The sequence below is a fragment of the Capra hircus genome, chromosome 12 (genome assembly GCF_001704415.2).
Source record: "Capra hircus breed San Clemente chromosome 12, ASM170441v1, whole genome shotgun sequence".
Lineage (NCBI taxonomy): Eukaryota > Metazoa > Chordata > Mammalia > Artiodactyla > Bovidae > Capra > Capra hircus.
Window position 1 is genome coordinate 55666731 of NC_030819.1, and position 19101 is coordinate 55685831.

Consider the following 19101-nt stretch of genomic DNA (forward strand, 5'->3'; position numbering starts at 1 on the left):
CTGAACTTCGGGTCTTCAGGAGGTTAATTCTGGTGAAGAACAAGGAACTTGACCGATTCTGCACTGCAAGGAAACATGTACAGACGCAGCAGGTTTCAGTGATAATGAAACTGATCATGGTCTCTGGGCTCCTTAACATAGTTATTTTCTTTAAAAAAAAAGAAAAGAAAGCAAAAGTTAATGCAGAATTTGGTCAGAATTTAGCTAATCAGGAGTATGATTCCAGATGGAGAGACCAAGCCGGCTGCTAAGCGTGGACACTGTTAGTGCAACAAGAATGGCTTTTAACTAGGTTTACTAGAGCCGGATATAGAACACAGAAATCCAAACTTACTAATTTCCAGTGAGAAATGATATTTCTTCTTAAAAGCAGATCTACTTAGAAAGCTGAAATTGTCATCAGAAGATGTCTTAGTGGACCAGACTCGATAGTATGCTATAAATAATAATGGCATCTCGCTGAGATAGCCTTGGGCAGCCATCTGCATGCCTTTCTTTTCTGGGACCTCAGTTCTTAGCCAGGGGTCCCCACGGAGGGAGATGGAAGCCTGTTACAGCCACCTGGGAGCTTATTTCAACTATGCATTCATTGCCCTGCTTCCAACCTTCGTAGAGTAACTAGTCCTGGAGAGGACTTGAGAGCCCCTTGGACAGCGAGGAGATCAAACCAGTCATTCCTAAAGGAAATCAACCCTGAATATTCATTGGAAGGACTGATGCTGAAGCTTCAATACTTTGGCCACCTGATGTGAAGAACTGACTCATTGGAAAAGACCCTGATGCTGGGAAAGATTGAGGGCAAAAGAAGAGGGTGGCAGAGGATGAGATGGTTAGATAGGATCACTGATTCAGCGGACATGAACTTGGGCAAACTCTGGGAGATAGTGAGGGAATGGGAGGCCTGCTGTGCTGTAGTCCATGGGGTCAAAAAGAGTTGGACATGACTTCGCAACTGAGCAACAGTAGTATTGGACTAGTTACAGTATACCTCACACAGCTAGTTATGGTAGGCTGCACACAGCTGTAAGACACCAAGTATATGAGGCACCTGTTTCTAAGCAATAGATGTCACAGGCCTGTGAGCCTGTGGCTAAGACTCTGTGTTCCCAAATGCAGGCCCAGGTTCAGTCCCTGGTCAGGGAACTAGGTCCCACATGCCTCAACAAAGAGTTCGCCTGTGACATCTAAAAAATCCCCACTTGCCACTATGAAGACCCAGTGCAGCCAGGTAAATAATGAAAACATAAATCTTACAAAAAAAAAAAAATATGAGGACATCACTCTGAGCCCCCTGTTGGCCCAGACTCCCTGCCTGGGGTCACTGACCAGACCACAGCCCAGAGAGGTGGTCCAGCAGTGACCACTGACTGTCTTGCTGCGCTGCAGAAGCAGATACCAGTTCCAGGTGGTTAAGGCAGCTGGAAGTCATGGGACTGAGCACTGGAAAGCAGTCAGATGGGCAGAGGAGGCCCTGGGAATTTGCATGGTGGGGGGGTGGTTCCTGGGTGTTCAGAGGTGAAGTGTGGGCATCGAATGCCTGGGGAGGCCTGGCAGAGGGCAGCTGCTGCAGGATGAGCTGAGTAGAGGCACCAGACACGGTGTGGTGCAGGGAGACGTTGAACTGCAGCTGAGCCAGGGTGGAGAGACCTCGCTGAGCACCTCAACTCAAGACCCAAGAAAGGCCAGGCTTTAGGAGTGAGGACCAGGACTGAGAATGAGGGTCTCTAGGAAAACTGAGTGGACCCACCCTAACAAAGGGTAAAATCTAAGTCTGGTGGAGTCAAGAGTAATTTACCTGCCTGTTCAAGTAATACACGCTCCTTTCAGTATGTGTGCATGCATGCCAAGTTGCTTGCTGTGCCAGACTCTGCAACCCCATGGACTGTAGCCCTCCAGGCTTCTCTGTCCATAGGATTCTCCAGGCAAGAGTACTGGAGTGGGTTGCTATGCGTTCCTCCAGGGAATCTTCCTGCCCCAGGGATCGAACCCACGTCTCTTATGTCTCCTGTATTGGCAGGCAGGTTCTCTACCACTAGCACCACCTGGGAAGCCCTCCTCTAGATACCATCCATTTAAAAATTAGACCTACTAAAAGTGGAACCCATAATTAAGTGAAAAGTAGGCAATAGACATGGGTATTGAAATAACCCAGATGTTGGAACTGGCAGACAAGACATTTTTAAAAACTGTTACAAACATGTTCACCACTTTTAGAAAGCAAGGAACATAGATGGGGAAGCCCAACAAAGAAATGAAAACTACAAAAGAACCAACTGGAAATGTTAGAGCCCAAAAGTTAAATCTCTGAAATGAAAAATTCACTGGATGGGCTTTACAGCGGGTTGGAGACTGCAGGGGAAAAGGGTCAGTGGGTTGAAGACAATCAATAGACATTATCCAATCTGAGGAACAGAGAGAAAAAAGATTAAAAGAAAAATGAACAGAGTGTCAGGGACCTGTGGCAATGTAACAGATGCATAATTGGACTGTCAGAAGAAGGAAGAGAGGAAAAATAAATTTTTAACGATGTGCAAAGATGTCTCAGATTTGATTGTTAAAGAACAAACTGCAGGCTCAAGAAGCAACGAACCCCAAACAGGATAAATACAAATCCACAAATCACACCTAAGACATCGTGGTCACACTGCTGAAGGCCAAAGATAAAGAGGAAACATGAAATGCAACCAGATAAAGACACACATCACTTACAGCGGACAAGGATGTGGGTGGCAGTCAACCTCATCAGAAACAAAGACAGTGGAATGACATGTTTGAAGGGCTGAAATAATGTTTTAAAAACATCAGAATTTAAGGTCCAAAGAAAACATTCTTTATGAATGATAGAAACTTAGAATTACAGGAAAAGTTGAGATTATCAAAATGGTAAATCTGTGGATAAATACACAAGATGATTCATTTTGTTTTAAAAGTTTTCTGTTTTTAAGTGTTGAGCTTGATGTTCTTTGTCCATGACTACACTCATATCATTACTACCCAAAACAGGACATACGACATTTACATCATCTGAAAATTTGCCCCAGGCCTCTTTCAGTCAGTTCCACCCTACCACGTGCTTATTTCTGTCCCCGTAGATTAGTTTTGCCTGGTCTTGGATTTCCTACAAATGGGAGCAGACAGTCTATTATGTCTGGGTGCTTTTGCCCCATATGAGAGATTCATCCATGTTACCGAGCTTGTCAGTGGTTTGTTCCTTTTTATTGACTCGTGTTCCTTTGGCGTGCATATTCCAATATTAATTATCCACTCTTGGGTTTTGTCCACATTTTGCTTTTATAAATAAGGCTGTTGTGAATATCCTTGCATAGGTGTTACTGTGGACAGATACGTGTTCATTTCTCTCAGTTCAGTCCCTTCACGAGAAATGACTGGGTCAGAGGATAGATGTGAGTTTCACTTTGGGAGAAGCTGCCAAACAGTTCTGGAAATGGCTCTTCCGTTTTAACACCATCCCTCAAACATTTTGGAGCATTCCACTTCCTCCATAACCTTGCCAGCTTTCGGTATTGTCAGTAATGTCATTGTTCTTGTTGTTATTATTATCATTGTTTCAGCTGTTCTAGTTTGTGAAGAGTATCTCACTGTGGTTTTAATTTGTGTTTCCCTGATCTCTAAGGAAGCTGAGCACTTCTGTGTGCTGATTGGCTCTGTGGATGTCTTCTGTGAGTTTTCTGTTGTCGATTTTTTATTGAGCGGTTTGTCTTTTTACTGAATGGCAGCCGCCCCCTTCACCTCAAGGCTGCCATAGTCCCACCTTCATTGTGTTTCTGGTCTGTCTGCTGGTTTCTAAGACTTGGGTATTGACTTAGGATAGCCTAAGTATACGGCCACGAATATCAAAAAGTTGAAAGCAAATATATTGCTAAGATATAAAGCATTTTAACAGTGTCATTTTTAAGATAATTTGAATGTCTTTTCTGCATAAAAGTATTCTAGGTGTTTTATTTTGAGATCAGTATGCTATAATCCAAGAATACAAAGAGTTGTAATCAGTTGGAAAAGAGGGCGTGGGCGAATGATTGGAGCATGAAATTAAGTTAGTGACTTTCTCCTTAAAATATTTGTCCCTGATGCTGTTCCAAGCCCCTTTTCCTTCTGACTCTCCGTGGTCTCCCTGGTGATCTCAATCTACCCCAATGGCTTCAACTGCCCCCTAAGCTGCACCCTCCCAGGTCCATGTCTCTAGCCCTGTTCTCTCCTGAGGTCACCTCTTGGTGAGCCACAGGCATTTCACCTCTTTGAGGCCAGTTCATATTATCTCCACCTACCCCACCCTCTCTATGCACGTGCATGCTAAGTCACTTTTAGTCATGTCTGACTCTGTGCGACACTATGGACTGCAGCCCACCAGGCTCCCCTGTCCATGGGATTCTTCAAGCCAGAATAGTGGAGTGGGTTGCCATGCCCACCTCCAGGGGATTTTTCTGATCCCACCTCCAGGGATTGAACCCGTAGCTCTTGCGTCTCCTGCATTGGCAGGCAGGTTCTTTACCACTAGCGCCCCCGGGGAATCTCTACCCTACACTCTATTTCAAAGTAAAACCGAATCACCACTTCTGTTATAGTCCTAATTTATCTCAAGTACAGGCTAAGTTGCTGTAACAGAAAGACACCCAGATGCAATGGAATAAATAAGATAGGGGATATTTTTCTCTTGTGTCCTTGTCTGCCTAGAAGAGGCCCCAGGTTTCAGCCTGAGGGAGGGGGAAGAAGGCAGAGCGAGGGCAGGCAGCTCCCTCATAAGACTCCGATATAGAAGTTGCCACGTCACTTCTTCACATCCCTTGACTTAAGGATAGTCACGTGACCCCACAGAGCTGCAAGGGAGACTGAAGGGTAATATGTCCAGCTGGGCAGTCATTTCTGTTAACACTTAAAGAGTATTTTGAATAAAGGAAGAGGAGATGGGGGACAAGTAGGCTCAACCACAATTTTAAGCTCCATCGTTGACACCAAAATTTGCAGAGGAAGTCAGCCTAGAAAGTGGAGGTGATTACCAACTCTGCCTCTCTGTCTCCTTCATTCTTGATGTCTAGCGAGTCCCCAGGTTTTACCTGCTTGGAAGTAGGTCCTATTTGTGTCCTTTTCGTCTCTCCTTTTAGGAGGAAAAGGGAGATTATGGAAATCTGCCTGGGCCTGGAATCGCATTAAGAGATGGATATCCACAGAGGAAGGTTGCACAGGGTCTAGCCAGGGTAGTAGACAAATGTCTCTATTTATCATAAAATACTCTTGGGCTATCATAAATTGCCTAAAACCTTAACTTCTTCTGTGTCTGTGCCTAAAATCAGTGGGTAGAAACAATTCAAGGTGGTCCACTTTGTTCCTTGGAGTTGATTTGATATATTTGGAAGTAAGACAGCAAGAGGCTGGGAGGAGTTCATGGGGAAATGCACACCTCTTTAAAAATTAGATTCTATGGATTTCAAACATCAACCCTTCATTCCTGTGCAGGAAACCCCCGAACAACAAATAAAACATAATCATCAGTCTAGGGAAACCTCAGAGAAAATGCCCCAAGTCCCATGAAGAAAACAGAATACCCTGGCCATGCATTTTTCATCACCGTCAAATGGATTAAACTGTATTACCCAGTAGCTCCTTGGTCTCTATTCGTCCCATGGGCAATTAAGGGGAATGCGGCCACCCAGACTATGGGACAGAGGGTGGCAGTCAGCACCATGCCATGGGCTGGGCCTCCCCTCTCTGGGAAGCTTAGGAAGGAGCAGGGTCCCAGGAGTTCACTGGTTAGAGCTTTGTAGGGTGGATTCTACCCAATGAAAGAGGAGTCTGGAATCTCAACTTTCAGAAAGTTATTAAAAGCTCCTTCTAAAAGGGATGTCCAACCTGGAAATTGTGTACACTGTCCAGTTTATGTAACAAATATCAATTGGAGGTAAAATTTAAGGGTCATCTTTTCAAAGCCATTTTGCACAGGAGAAAAAAGTTAAAAGCAGTCAGTGCTCACTGCAACCACACGGACCCACCGTCTGGCCTGTCCATAGCCAGACTTCAGAGAGGCCCCATGGTGTGTTAGACGAGCTCTGCCAGCTCTGTAGCCCAAGTTAGCCCAGAGGAGAGGGAGGGGCAGGCACCATGCAGGACCCCCGGAAAGCCGCTTCCCATTTATGCACAGTAGTGTCATATTAGCGCTCATGTAGTCGGCATTTGTTTCTCTCCTCGAAACTTCCCATCATAACCATTGTCTTAAATCCACTTCTTCTTTCCTCCTTTGCCCCCACAAATCACTGTTGCATTTTTCTCCTCTTCGACCAAGAAGCTTACTTCTAAGCATTGCAATTACATTCACGCACAGGGTCGGTCATTATCCATTTGTTGAAAGGCTCATCCTTTATCTTCAGTTCAGTTCAGTTCAGTCACTCAGTCGTGTCCGACTCTTTGCGACCCTATGAATCACAGCACGCCAGGCCTCCCTGTCCATCACCAACTCCCGGAGTTCACTCAGACTCACGTCCATCGAGTCAGTGATGCCATCCAGCCATCTCATCCTCTGTCGTCCCCTTCTCCTCCTGCCCCCAATCCCTCCCAGCATCAGAGTCTTTTCCAATGAGTCAACTCTTCGCATGAGGTGACCAAAGTACTGGAGTTTCAGCTTTAGCATCATTCCTTCCAAGGAAATCCCAGGGCTGATCTCCTTCAGAATGGACTGGTTGGATCTCCTTGCAGTCCAAGGGACTCTCAAGAGTCTTCTCCAACACCACACTTCAAAAGCATCAATTCTTCGGCTCTCAGCCTTCTTCACAGTCCAACTCTCACATCCATACATGACCACAGGAAAAACCATAGCCTTGACCAGACGGACCTTAGTCAGCAAAGTAATGTCTCTGCTTTTGAATATACTATCTAGGTTGGTCATAACTTTTCTTCCAAGGAGTAAACGTCTTTTAATTTCATGGCTGCAATCACCATCTGCAGTGATTTTGTGAAGTGAAGTCGCTCAGTCGTGTCCGACTCTTTGCGATCCCATGGACTGTAGTCTACCAGGCTTCTCTGTCCTTGGGATTTTCCAGGCAAGAATACTGGAGTGGGTTGCCATTTCCTTCTCCAGGGGATCTTCCTGACCCAGGGATCGAACCCAGGTCTCCTGCATTGCAGGCAGACGCTTTACCCTCTGAGCCACCAGGGAAGCCCCGATTTTGGAAGCAGTGATTTTGGAGCCCCCAAAAATAGAGTCTGACACTGTTTCCACTGTTTCCCCATCTATTTCCCATGAAGTGATGGGACCGGATGCCATGATCTTCGTTTTCTGAATGTTGAGCTTTAAACCAACTTTTTCACTCTCCACTTTCACTTTCATCAAGAGGCTTTTTAGTTCCTCTTCACTTTCTGCCATAAGGGTGGTGTCATCTGCATATCTGAGATTATTGATATTTCTCCCGACAATCTTGATTCCTTTATCTTACGACCACATAAAAATAGCTCTAAGTATTTATGACTTTGAAAAGCACCTTAACCTTGTTGGGATTTTTGTATCTGTTTCTCCTTCTCTTTTTTTGTTTTCTTTCTTCCAGAACATAAGGCAGAATAGCGGTGTTAGTATTCGAAAGAGCTCTGCTGAGATTCAGGGCACCTGGAGGGAATCCCGCCTTCGCAGTTCTTGCTGGGTCAGTCTAGACAAGTGACTTGACCCTTCTGAGCCTCCATTGCTCTTCTGTAAAATCAGAGCAAAACTGCCCACTTTCTCCAGCTTTAAAATTGGCTGTGAAGATTAAGCAAATTAATATTGTGTATTTTGTTGTTGTTTAGTAACTAAGTCATGTTCAATTTTTTTGTGACCCCATGAACTGTGGCCCGCCAGGTCCCTTTGTCCATGGGATTTCCCAGGCAAGAACACTGGAGGGTTGCCAGTCCTTCTCCAGGGGATCTTCCAAACCCAGAGATCAAACCCATGTCTACTGCATTGGCAGACGGATTCTTTGCCCCTGAGCCACCAGGGAATCCCCAATACTGTATGTTAGAGAACTTCATTAATGAAGCACAGAGATGTTGTCATTGATGTTACTACTAATGTCTCCTCTTGCTGGGCAGCGAGTCATTCTGCAAAGCACATTTTCTCTGTAGATGAAGCTTCTCTCTTTAGGGCTCCATTTCAGAGGGAGATCATAATAAAAATAGTACAGCCTTCCCGGTCTTCTTTAAGAAAGGACAGTGGAAAACTGTCCTTGATGACCCTCAGTCACCATTACAATATCAATAGAATTCTAGAAGGCAGGGGCAGAAGGGGGCTTCACACTCAGGGTGCCTGTGTTAGCCGGCTCAGACTGCTGTCACAAAATAATACCCAGGCCCAGGGGCTTAAACACAGACATTTATTTTCTCTTGGTTCTGGAGGCTGAAGTCCAGGCCAGGGGCTGGCAGAGGTGGTTTCTGCTACAGCATCTGTCCTTGGCCTGTGGAAGGACGTCCCCTTGCTGTATTCTCACCTGGCCTCTGAGACCTCCCCGGTGGCTCCTCCTCTTCCAAGAGGGACACCAATCATGCTGGACTAGGGCCCCACCCTCCTGGCCTCATTTGAACTTAATCAACTCTTCAAGTACCCCCACTGCCAAATACAGTTACACTCTGAGGTCCTGGGGAGTGTGGCTTCACACCATGACTCTAGGGGTATACACTTCAGCTGGTAGCAGTGCCCGACCTCCTCATTTCCAGGTGAGAATCTCAGATCCAGAGAGGTTGAGTTAGTTGCCAAAATCCCACCGCTGGTGTCTGCAGGACCTGGGAAGACCTGGACTCTTCTGCCCTCCCCCACCTGCCTTTGTCTCCTGCCCCTTCCAGGTGTGAGCTGACCACCTCCTGTCCTGGGCTGTCACTCCCCCACCCTGCCTCCCCATCCCTTCTAATCTGGAAATGCTGGCAGTCTGGACTCCATGCACGGGGGAAGGGTTATTCACTGTCACTGTGTGGAAGTCTAAGTAGTGTGGGGGTGGGACGTGAGTGGGTACTTCAGGGCATGTGTTTGGGGATCTTGAGGCTCCTATATGCAGTCATTCAGTTTGGGGGCCATGTTCCCATAGTGAGACCCACAGGTAAGTAAAGTATTAATGCACTTTTTATTTTGTGGTTGTGCCCTGAGCCTTGTGGGATCTTAGTTCCTTGACCTGGGATTGAACCTGGGCCCTTGGCAGTGGAAGCATACAGTCCCAACCACTGGACAGCCAGAGAAGACCCTTGTTAATGCACTTTAAAGAGCCACCTTGATAAGAACTCTTCTGTGTTTGTTCTGTAGCACTGGGAATGCCTAGCAGCTACAAAATGCGCTTCAGCTTACTGCAGCCACATGTCTTATATCTTCCCACTAACCACTTACACACCCATGGGGAGGAGAAAACACATCTGTCAATCCAGCCCCACTTCACTGGGGAAGGTTTAATAATGAGGGTCTACCCTGAGGTCTCATGCTTTTAAGATTTCAACACTTTTATAGAATAGACCGGAGCACATGCCCATGTGAAATGGAATATTACCGTTCATCACTAATGTGTCACAAAACTTGTCAAAATTCAGCAGTTTTGAATGTCATGTTTTTCATACTAATTGAAAACATCCAGAAAAGCCTTTCCTAAGTTCCATGGACCAGAGGCGAATCCGCCATCACATTTGTGAACCAGGGGCCCTTAAATGTACATAAATCCGGCTGTTAGTTCCATGGAGATTTATTTGGTGTCTAGTGTGTGCTTGTCTCCCCAGTGGGTCTCCTCCTCTGATGTTCTCCTCTTCTTAAAGGGCACCACCACCCAAATCACTCAGACCAATTGCCTGAGTCATCTTCGGGTCCGATCCCTGCCCTTCCCTCACCTCCCTCGTCCAAGCCAGGGGCAAGTGCAGGTGGCTTTGCCTCCCGGATGCATTGCATACCCACCCAGGACTGCAGCTTCAGCCCCAGGTTACGTCCACCTGGACCCCAGACATGTCCTCCGCTCTGTTCTCCTTGCCTCTGCCAGCCTGTTTGCCATGCAGCCTCCAGGGCGCTCTTGTAATCAACGCTTCATGAGCTCTTGTTATCCCAGGTTTAAGACTGTTGAGGGGTAGGAGGGCCCTTTCCAGTTACTGGAGTACAAGCCCCACTCCTCCCTGGGGACCAGGGGCCTCGTGAGATCCGACCCCGCCTCTCCCCACCTCCGCTGTCTCCATCACAGACCCTCAGGCCCCTTGTCATCTTCCTGTCCCTTAAGTGAGCCCCGCGTTCCCAGCTTGGGACCTTTGCTCTTGCGGTTCTTCCTCCTGGAACCCCCTCCCTCCAGCTCTCTGGACCCCTCGCCTTCCCCATCATTCACATCGGTCTGGATGGGGTTTTCTCAGGTGCCCCCTGCATCCGCTATCCCCTAACATTGCTCTCATTTTCCCTAACATTGCTCTCATTTTACTTTCTCCAACTGCTATTATCTCAGGTTTTCATGATGTGACATCTTGCTGTTTAAAACTTCTGCCCGTGTCTTTATTTGCCCTCCTGGCAGCGAGTCTGGTTCTCACGGCACGATTGGGCGTGGGATGTAGCAGCCGCTCAATAAATCCAGCTACTGTCTGTTGATGGAGGAGCCTGGTAGGCTGACCACAGCCTGCCTATCTGACCACAAATACTCAAGTGTCTCTGACGCTGTCCCTGCCCGCTGGTGAGGGAGGCGGACAGGTAAAGAGACGTGCTGCGACTCACAGCAGTGAGGGCTTGAAGGCTGATTCACCAAAGCCCCACCTCCGAGACAGTGAAACCCTGGTGCAGTGGTCTCTCCCACCCGGGTGCAGAGGGACCCGGGCTCCAGCCCCTGCTCTGCAGGCCTCGCCTCTCCCACAGGGGCCTTAGATCCCTGAGTTACCCCTTCTCAAACCTCCCATCCTACTGGACACCCACCTGGGGCTCAGGGCATGCCAGCTGCGTGGTACCCAGGAGGCGCTCCACTAATGCCGGCTTTTTGGTCCAGGGCCCCGGGGATGCTGGGTGGAGCTGCAGAGATGCCCAGAGACCCCCGACTCCCCACCCTGGCTCTTTCACCCACATTTCTGCTCCTAGTCCCTGAACCTTTCCTCCATCTCAGCCCCTCCTTGTCTCTCTTCTTGACCAAGTGAAGTTGCTCAGTCATGTCCCACTCTTTGTGACCCCATGGACTGTAGCCTACCAGGCTCCTCCGTCCATGGGATTTTCCAGGCAAGAGTACTGGAGTGGATCTGCCCAACCCAGGGATCGAACCCGGGGTCTCCCGCATTGTAGGCAGGTGCTTTTACCATCTGAGCCACCAGGGAAGTCTCTTCTTAACATTTTCATCAAAAAGAAGGTCCTTTAAAAAAGAGGGCAGTAGAGGGCAGTGTGGCCCAGGATCCCAGGCAGCGTGTTTCGTGGACTGAGCCTGCCGCCTGCCATGGGTCGCTGTGATCCGACAAGAGTGGACAGAGGCCTTTGCCACCAGAGGGCTTTTCCAGGCATTATAGTTCCCCTTGGTGGACACAGACTTGTCACAGGATCACTGCCATCAAAAAGGACCACACACACACACACACACACACACACACACAACCAACTAAAGTTTACAAAGATGCTATAATCTTTAAGCCCACATAATTCCACTCTTAAGAATTCATCCTAATGAAGAAAGCAAAAAAAAAAAAAAATATGTGAGTGACTCAAATCAAATGTCCAACACTAAGGACGTATAAATCACAGTGCATCCACATGAAAATATGGTGGCTTGGACAGTAAAGGATCTGCCTGCAGTGTCCGTGACCTGGGTTCGATCCCTGAGTTGGGAAGATCCCCTGGAGAAGGGAAAGGCTACCCACTCCAGTATTCTTGCCTGGAGAATTCCATGGACGGAGGAGCCTGGCAGGCTACAGCCCATGGGATCGCAGAGTCGGACACGACTGAGTGACTAAGGACACACACATGAAAATATGAGGGGACCATAAAAATATTAAGCAGGAAGACGTGGAAACTCCCTAACAGGGGACACTGAAGTCACACTACTGCGACAGCTGTGAAGGGATTTTCAGTGGAAAGTTTTCATTTTCTTTGTGTCATGAGAGTATGGGTAATTTTTAAATTACATTTTTTTCCCTTGAAAGTTATTTTGTCTTTTCAATTACTCCCCATATCTCAAAGAAACAATTTAATCTTTTATCTGACTGTGGGATCCCCTATCAATAAGTAACAATACTGACTGTTAATTTACTAAGGCTGCTGTACAAAGTACTGCAGGCTGGAGGGCTTAAAAGACAGAAATTAATTTTCTTACAATCCTGGAGGCTGGAAATCGAGATCAAGACGCCAGCAGGGTGAGTTTCTTCTGAGGCCTCTCCTCTGGGTTTATAGATGGCTGCCGTCCCCCCACCCCCCGCAGGTGTCTGGCCTATAGACTTCAGTCATATTGGATTGGGGCTGACCCTATAAATGACCTCATTTTAACTTTATTTGCTGCAAAAATCCTGTCTCCAAACATGATCACATTCGGAGGCACTAGGGATTAGAACTTCAACATATAAATTCTGAGGGACACAATTGGACCCGTAACAGTGACTATTATAATAATTCCACAGATTTATATATAGTCTTCACCTTTAGATGACTTATTTTATAATTGTCAAAGCTTAAGCATTATCTGTGATCTAAAAGGTAGTATAATATTATTCCTTATGCTTTATCATGAACTACAACCAGATTCTTTTCTTCAGGTTAAGTCTAGTGTTGTAATTACTGATCTCTGCTACCTCTGTCCAGTAACAAGTTGTAATTATTCAAGGGACATTTTGGGCAATTGTTTAAAGAAAATTGCTCTTACTCACTGAGTTTTTCCCCTCAATTTTGATTTATGAACTGTGGTGTGTATGTATGTACTGCCTACACGCACTCTATATATTCATACATACATATGTTCAATTATTGAAAACTACTGCAGACTCTAATCCTGTTTTTGCCTTCCAGACTCATGCTTATGAGTTAGAAATGTTATCAGTGCTCCTGGCCTGTCATAATCCAGTTCTTTTAGAAACTATTTTCTCAGCGTTTTAGGTTCTAGGGGTTTATTATTGTGTGTGTTTGCCTCTCACATTATAAAGTACCAAATGTTTTCTCATGAATAGAAATAAAGAAAGGAAGAATGAACACAAGACTCCAGAGGTTGCCCGTAAAAATTAGCCCGCTTTAACCTCTGTGTACAAAATGCCCCAGTAGATACATTTTTGAGAATTTACCAGAGGCAAGAGGATGTTTATTTCTTTAGGGACTCTGTTATTGGAACTTGCTCCCTGGTGCCTCAGCTGCAGCTCTTATCTAATATCTTCTGCAGGCCTGGGGCTTATGACACAGGGTCATTGGAAGAATAGAATATCACTTCTTGTATATAATAGCTATTGGGAATTTGGGGGTTGGTGCTAGATGTGGAAAGGTGATTACTTTGGCCACCTGATGCAAAGAACCAACTCATTGGAGAAGACCCTGATGCTGGGAAAGACTGAAGGCAAAAGGAAAAGGGGGCAACAGAGGATGAGATGGTTGGATGGCATCACTGACTCAACAGACATGAATTTGCACAGACTCTGGGAGATAGTAAAGGACAGAGGAGCCTGCCTTGCTGCAGTCCATGGGGTCCAAAGAGTCAGACATGGCTTAGCGACTGAACAACAATAACTGAGGCCGCACAGCTCATGATTTATTGAAGCAACAGTATAGTTCAGGAACAGCTCTAGGATGAGAATCAATCAATCATTGCTGCTGCTGCTGCTGCTAAGTCACTTCAGTCGTGTCCGACTCTGTGCGACCCCATAGACGACAGCTCACCAGGCTCCTCCATCCCTGGGATTCTCCAGGCAAGAACACTGGAGTGGGTTGCCATGTCCTTCTCCAATGCATGAAAGTGAAAAGCGAAAGTGATGTCACTGAGTCGTGTCCAACTCTCAGAGACCCCATGGACTGCAGCCTACCAGGCTCCTCCGTCCATGGGGTTTTCCAGGCAAGAGTACTGGAGTAGGATGCCATCGCCTTCTCCCCAATCATTGCTGACCCCCCCCAAATAGAATGCCAGGCCTTGAATCATCCCACCACAAACATAAACAAAATCACACGTTCAATGGAACTTTCCTGTCCTTTCTGACTACAGGCGACCATAACCTTTTCAAACGCAGTCTTAATCATGGCAGTCATTTAAAAAATATTTTAACTCATAAAACATTCAAACAAATAATAGGATTTTCTTATATACATATTGTTGCAGGTGTTCATTGGGAAGTGAGTCCTGTCAATTAAGCACACAACCCCCAAGGGGGGAAGGACAGATGGAAGGTCAGACACACAGATGCATTTCCATCACAAGTAGAATTCCGCTGTCCTGCTCATCCTGCATCTTGCCTTTTTTGTTTAACAATGTATTACAGGTCAGGTCATTCCAGGAAAAGATTGACCTTGTGTTTTTTTTTTTTTTTTAGTCACCTGTATCCCTTTGAATATGGGATTTGTCCTATGTATATAGTGGACTTATCATCATTTATTTAACTAGTCCCCCACCCCGACTATTTCCCAAAGGCAAATCATGCTGAACTAATTATCCTTCATCAGATTTTTTTGGTTCTCTTGTGAAATTGTTGGCTTAAAAGATATGTGCATTTAATTTTTTTTCTCCAGTGTAACTGATTTGTTGTTATTCATTTCTTGACCTTTTTTTTTCTGTTTTATTCCATGTATGCAATCTATAACATCAACTTATTGTTTAGATTTACTAGAGTTGAAGATACCAATATTAGTATTAATATATGAAAAGTACATTTTTCCCATATAAAACAGTACTTGTTAAAGAATAGAACATGGTGAGCATTTTTAATTATTTTCATTTGAGTGCAGTGTGCTGTATTTCTAGTTAAGAAACAGTAAGAATGGTTCTCAGATTCCCCTAGCTCCACATATATCCATTTGTGTGCATGTGTGTGTGTATAAAACAGTGTCGTGGTGAGGTTTTTATTTTGTCAACATACATCTTCATCATCGTTATACAGGGTTGCAGAGTCCAAATATGAACTTTCCTTCTACAAACATGTCTAAATTTATCCTCTGATATATTTTCCCTGTCGTGTTATTTTGCAGATTTTCTTTCCATTTTTGGTAAAAACTTTATTGAGATATAATTCACATGCCATACAGCTCTCCCGTTTGAAAACAATTCAGTGATTCTTAGTATATTCACGGAGTTATGCAGCTGTAACTATAATCTGTTTTAGGACTTTTTCATGACCCCAAAAAGAAACCCCGAACTCTTCAGCTGTCATCCTTCCTAAGCTCCCATCCCTAGGATTTCAGTTTTGAAAAATACTTGAACCTGCAAAGCAGCTCCTCAGTTTATACCCCCACCATTGCTCCATCAAAGGCCAGTTTTCTCCTGCCTTCCCTGTATTATCAGAATATTTCATCTCGATCAACCTTGTAGGTAAAAAAAAATCTCTTGCTTTGATCTGCGTGTATTGAATCATGAATGGTGCCGACCATCTGTTCTTGTGTTTGTAGACTGTTCTGCATCCCTGCACTGCCTTGTGGGCCTGTTGTAAATACAAACATTGTTGTCACTGCTTTATTTTGATCCCATTCACCACAGCAGGGTACACGGGGCAAAGACTATGAAGTTCAGTGCAGTTCAGTCGCTCAGTTGTGTCCAACTCTTTGCAACCCCATGAATCGCAGCACGCCAGGCCTCCCTGTCCATCACCAGCTCCCGAAGTTCACTCAAACTCATGTCCATCGAGTCGGTGATGCCATCCAGCCATCTCGTCCTCTGTCGTCCCCTTCTCCTCCTTCCCCCAATCCCTCCCAGCATCAGGGTCTTTTCAAATGAGTCAACTCTTCGCATGAGGTGGCCAGAGTATTGGCGTTTCAGCTTCAGCATCAGACCTTCCAACGAGCACCCAGCACTGATCTCCTTTAGGATGCACTGGTTGGATCTTTAGTTCACCTGAATTACAGAAACAAGAGCACCCTCCAAAGAGACCCTGTGCACCCAGACACCTACCCTGGAGCCCACTGCTCGAGGCTCACCAGTAGCTACCGTGCGTCTCCTGTCCATCCCCCATCCTTTTCTGTCAGAGGGCCCTTCTCCTTCCCCCAGTGTAGATGAAATGATTGCTGTTTGTGTGGAGGTGGGGAGGAGAGATGGACTGGGAGTTCTGAATTAGAAGATGCAAACTATTACATATAAAATGGGATAAACAACAAGGTCCTATTGAACAGCACGGGGAACTATATTCACTATCCTGTGATAAACCATAATGGAAAAGAATTTTTTTTAATGTATTATGTGTAAATAATTGCTCCTCTATTGGCCTCAGTTTATGTCTCAATCCATCGAGCACTGTTTTTAATGCACATTCCCTGGTCGTTGTTCTGTTAAAGCCCAGTCACTCAGGATAAACCTGTCTCTGCATGCACATCTCTTCCCTAGTCTGTGGATCCGGGTTGTTTCTTTCACTAACTAGGGTCCCTGGTGAAATTCTGACAACTTGCCCAGGTTGGAGGGTCTTTGGGGAAAACTGGAGCTCTGTTCAGACCCCTGAGCATAGATGATTCCTCTCCGCTCCCTCCAAGCCTGAGCCACTGTGGCCTTCAGTTCCTGGTAGGTTCTGCTGTTTCTATGAGGCCCATAACCTCCCTCTTCCATGATCTCACTGCCAGGGACCAGAAAACCTCAGTCTCTGCCGTTCCTGCTGCATTTATTAGCGAGCGAGTCTTGCCACCTGTAGTGGAAAGCCCTGTGCACACTCAGCTGTCATCCCAACATGTATATTGTTGTTATCATTTGGTTGCTCAGTCATGTCTGACTCTTTGTGACCCCATGCACTGTGGTCCACAGGGGAGAAAAAAGTCTGTACAATAATGTCCTTGTGCATATTAATACTTCCAGCTTTCCTCTGTTTGTGATTTTTTAAAATACAAAACTGGTTTTTAAAAGCCTCAAGAGTAATTATAGCAATTGCTTAAACTGTAGACCAACCAAAGACTTTTGAGAAGTATTTTTTCCATCAGCATTCTTTACAGATGCTGGCACCGGTGGCAGTAAAAAGGAGAGGGCTTTCTGATCAGACTGGTTATTGCTTTTAAATTCTCTACAGACAGTATATCCTTTTATCACCCACACCTGATGTGGGCAGCACTCACCACCTTGCTCAGTACACCAGCGGATCCTAACTTTCTCAGATTGTGTATCAGAATCCATTAAATGGTGCGACCTAGGACATGGGGCCAACTGAAGCCCTGGACCAGGAGGGCCTTTGGGACAGCATTAGGCTGCTGGGCTGGGCCATATTCTTACACTATGTGCACACAGAGCAAGACCCAGCCTGTCCACCACTCATTTCACCAGGGAAATAATGTCCTTAAACATCTCCTGCCTTTGCGGCTCTTACTCCACACGCTGTGTGACCTTGAGCCGGTCACAGGAGCTCCCTGGGCTCAGGTTCACCCCAACATCCAGGGTCTGTGTTGAGGCTCAGCTGCTGTAGGTGGGAAAGCATCTTGCGTGCGTGCATGCGTTTGTGCTAAGCGAGACCCCATGGACTGTAGCCCGCCAGGCTCCTCTGTTCATGGGATTCTCCAGGCAAGAATACTGGAGTGGGTTGCCATGCCCTCCTCCAGGGGATCTTCCTGACCCAGGGATGGAGCCTGCATCTCCTGCAACTCCTGCTTTGCAGGCAGAGTCTTTACCACTGAGCCACCAGGGAAGCCCAGGGACGCATCTTACAAACCATGAAGCTCTGCAGAAGGAAGGGGATCTGGCCCTGGTCCTTCCGCGCACACCTTGATGTTGCAGCGCGGGGGTTGCAGACGCGAGGCTCTGGGCGCATCCTGGCGGGTTTGTGACCGTGCGCTGTCCTGTCCCCCCCAGCTTTCCACGCCGCCAAGTGTGAGAAGCTGCAGCGGGAGAAGGCCGAGTTGGAGCGGCGCTGCGAGGCGGAGGTGCGGAACCTGGGCTGGCAGCAGGAGGCCGAGCTGCGGGACCTGGAGCGGCGCCTGCAGCTGCAGTTCGAGACCGAGGTGGCCCGGCTCCAGGAGGAGCACCGTGCGCAGCTGCTGCGGATCGGGTGTCAGCACCAGGAGCAGGTGAGTCCGCCCGGCCCGCCCTGCCCTGGGGAGCTGCCACCTTAGCCCCGAGTCCTGCCACAGGTGAGTTCCTGGTCCCCACCCTCCCGCCTCGGTTCTGTCCCCTGTCCCCTCCCTGTCCTCCCCTCTAGCTGCTCTGGCCTCCTGTCTCGTCCTCCCAAGCACACTCCCACCTCTGGGTTTTTGTGCTGGGCTGTGCCCACTGCCTGGCAAGGTTCCCTGGTGGCTCAGGCAGATAAAGAGACTGCCTGCAAAGCAAGAAGACTTGGGTTGGATCCCTGGGTCGGGAAGATCCCCTGGAGGAGAAAATGGCAACCCACTCCAGTATCCTTACCTGGAGAATCCTGTGGACAGAGGAGCCTGGTGGGCTATAGTCCCTGGGGTTGCAAAGAGTCGGACACGACTGAGCGGCTAAACCAACACACCAGTGCCTGGAATGCTCTCCCTCTAGACATCCCGTGGCTCCCTCTCTCCCTCCCTGGTAGACTTTCTCACTGAGGCCCTTCCTCACCCGGAATTACAGCTCCTTCCCCCACCCCCGCCACACACACTCCTGTCCTCCTCCATGCTTTAGTTTTCCTGGACAGTTATTACTACCTAACGTGTGATAAACTTGACTTTGTACCCTGTTGATCTTCTGCATAGCCCATGAGGGCGGTGGAAATAACAGACACACGTGTATCTAGCACGTGCTGTCGGCGGCGCTCTCCTCCTCCTGCTTTTCATGGACTAACTCATTTAACCCCTATAGTAACCCTACCAGGGAGGGACCATTATTACCCCCATTTTACAGGTGAGAAAACTGAGACCCGGAGGTTAAATACCTTGCCGGAATTCATGCTCATGGAAGAGCCAGGGTTGGACCCAGTCTGACCCCAGGGTCCGTGCCCTCAAGCCCTGAACTAGGGTTTTCTGCTGGATTTACTGCTGAATCTCTGGCTCAGCACTGCCTGCCTGCACAGAGTAGGCCTTCAGTGTGTATTTGCCTGATGAAAGAAGGATTC

General features: G+C 47.0%; 1 protein-coding gene across 3 annotated transcripts in view; it reads left to right on the forward strand.

Annotated features, from left to right (window-relative positions):
• MTUS2 (microtubule associated tumor suppressor candidate 2) overlaps nucleotides 1–19101 on the forward strand; it is a 384721-nt gene that overhangs the window by 340921 nt on the left and 24699 nt on the right. For all 3 annotated transcript variants that reach the window (XM_018056605.1, XM_018056606.1, XM_018056607.1), the window contains one exon: nucleotides 17883–18097. In XM_018056605.1, the coding sequence (XP_017912094.1) occupies nucleotides 17883–18097 (215 nt within the window). The remainder of the gene's footprint in view (nucleotides 1–17882; nucleotides 18098–19101) is intronic.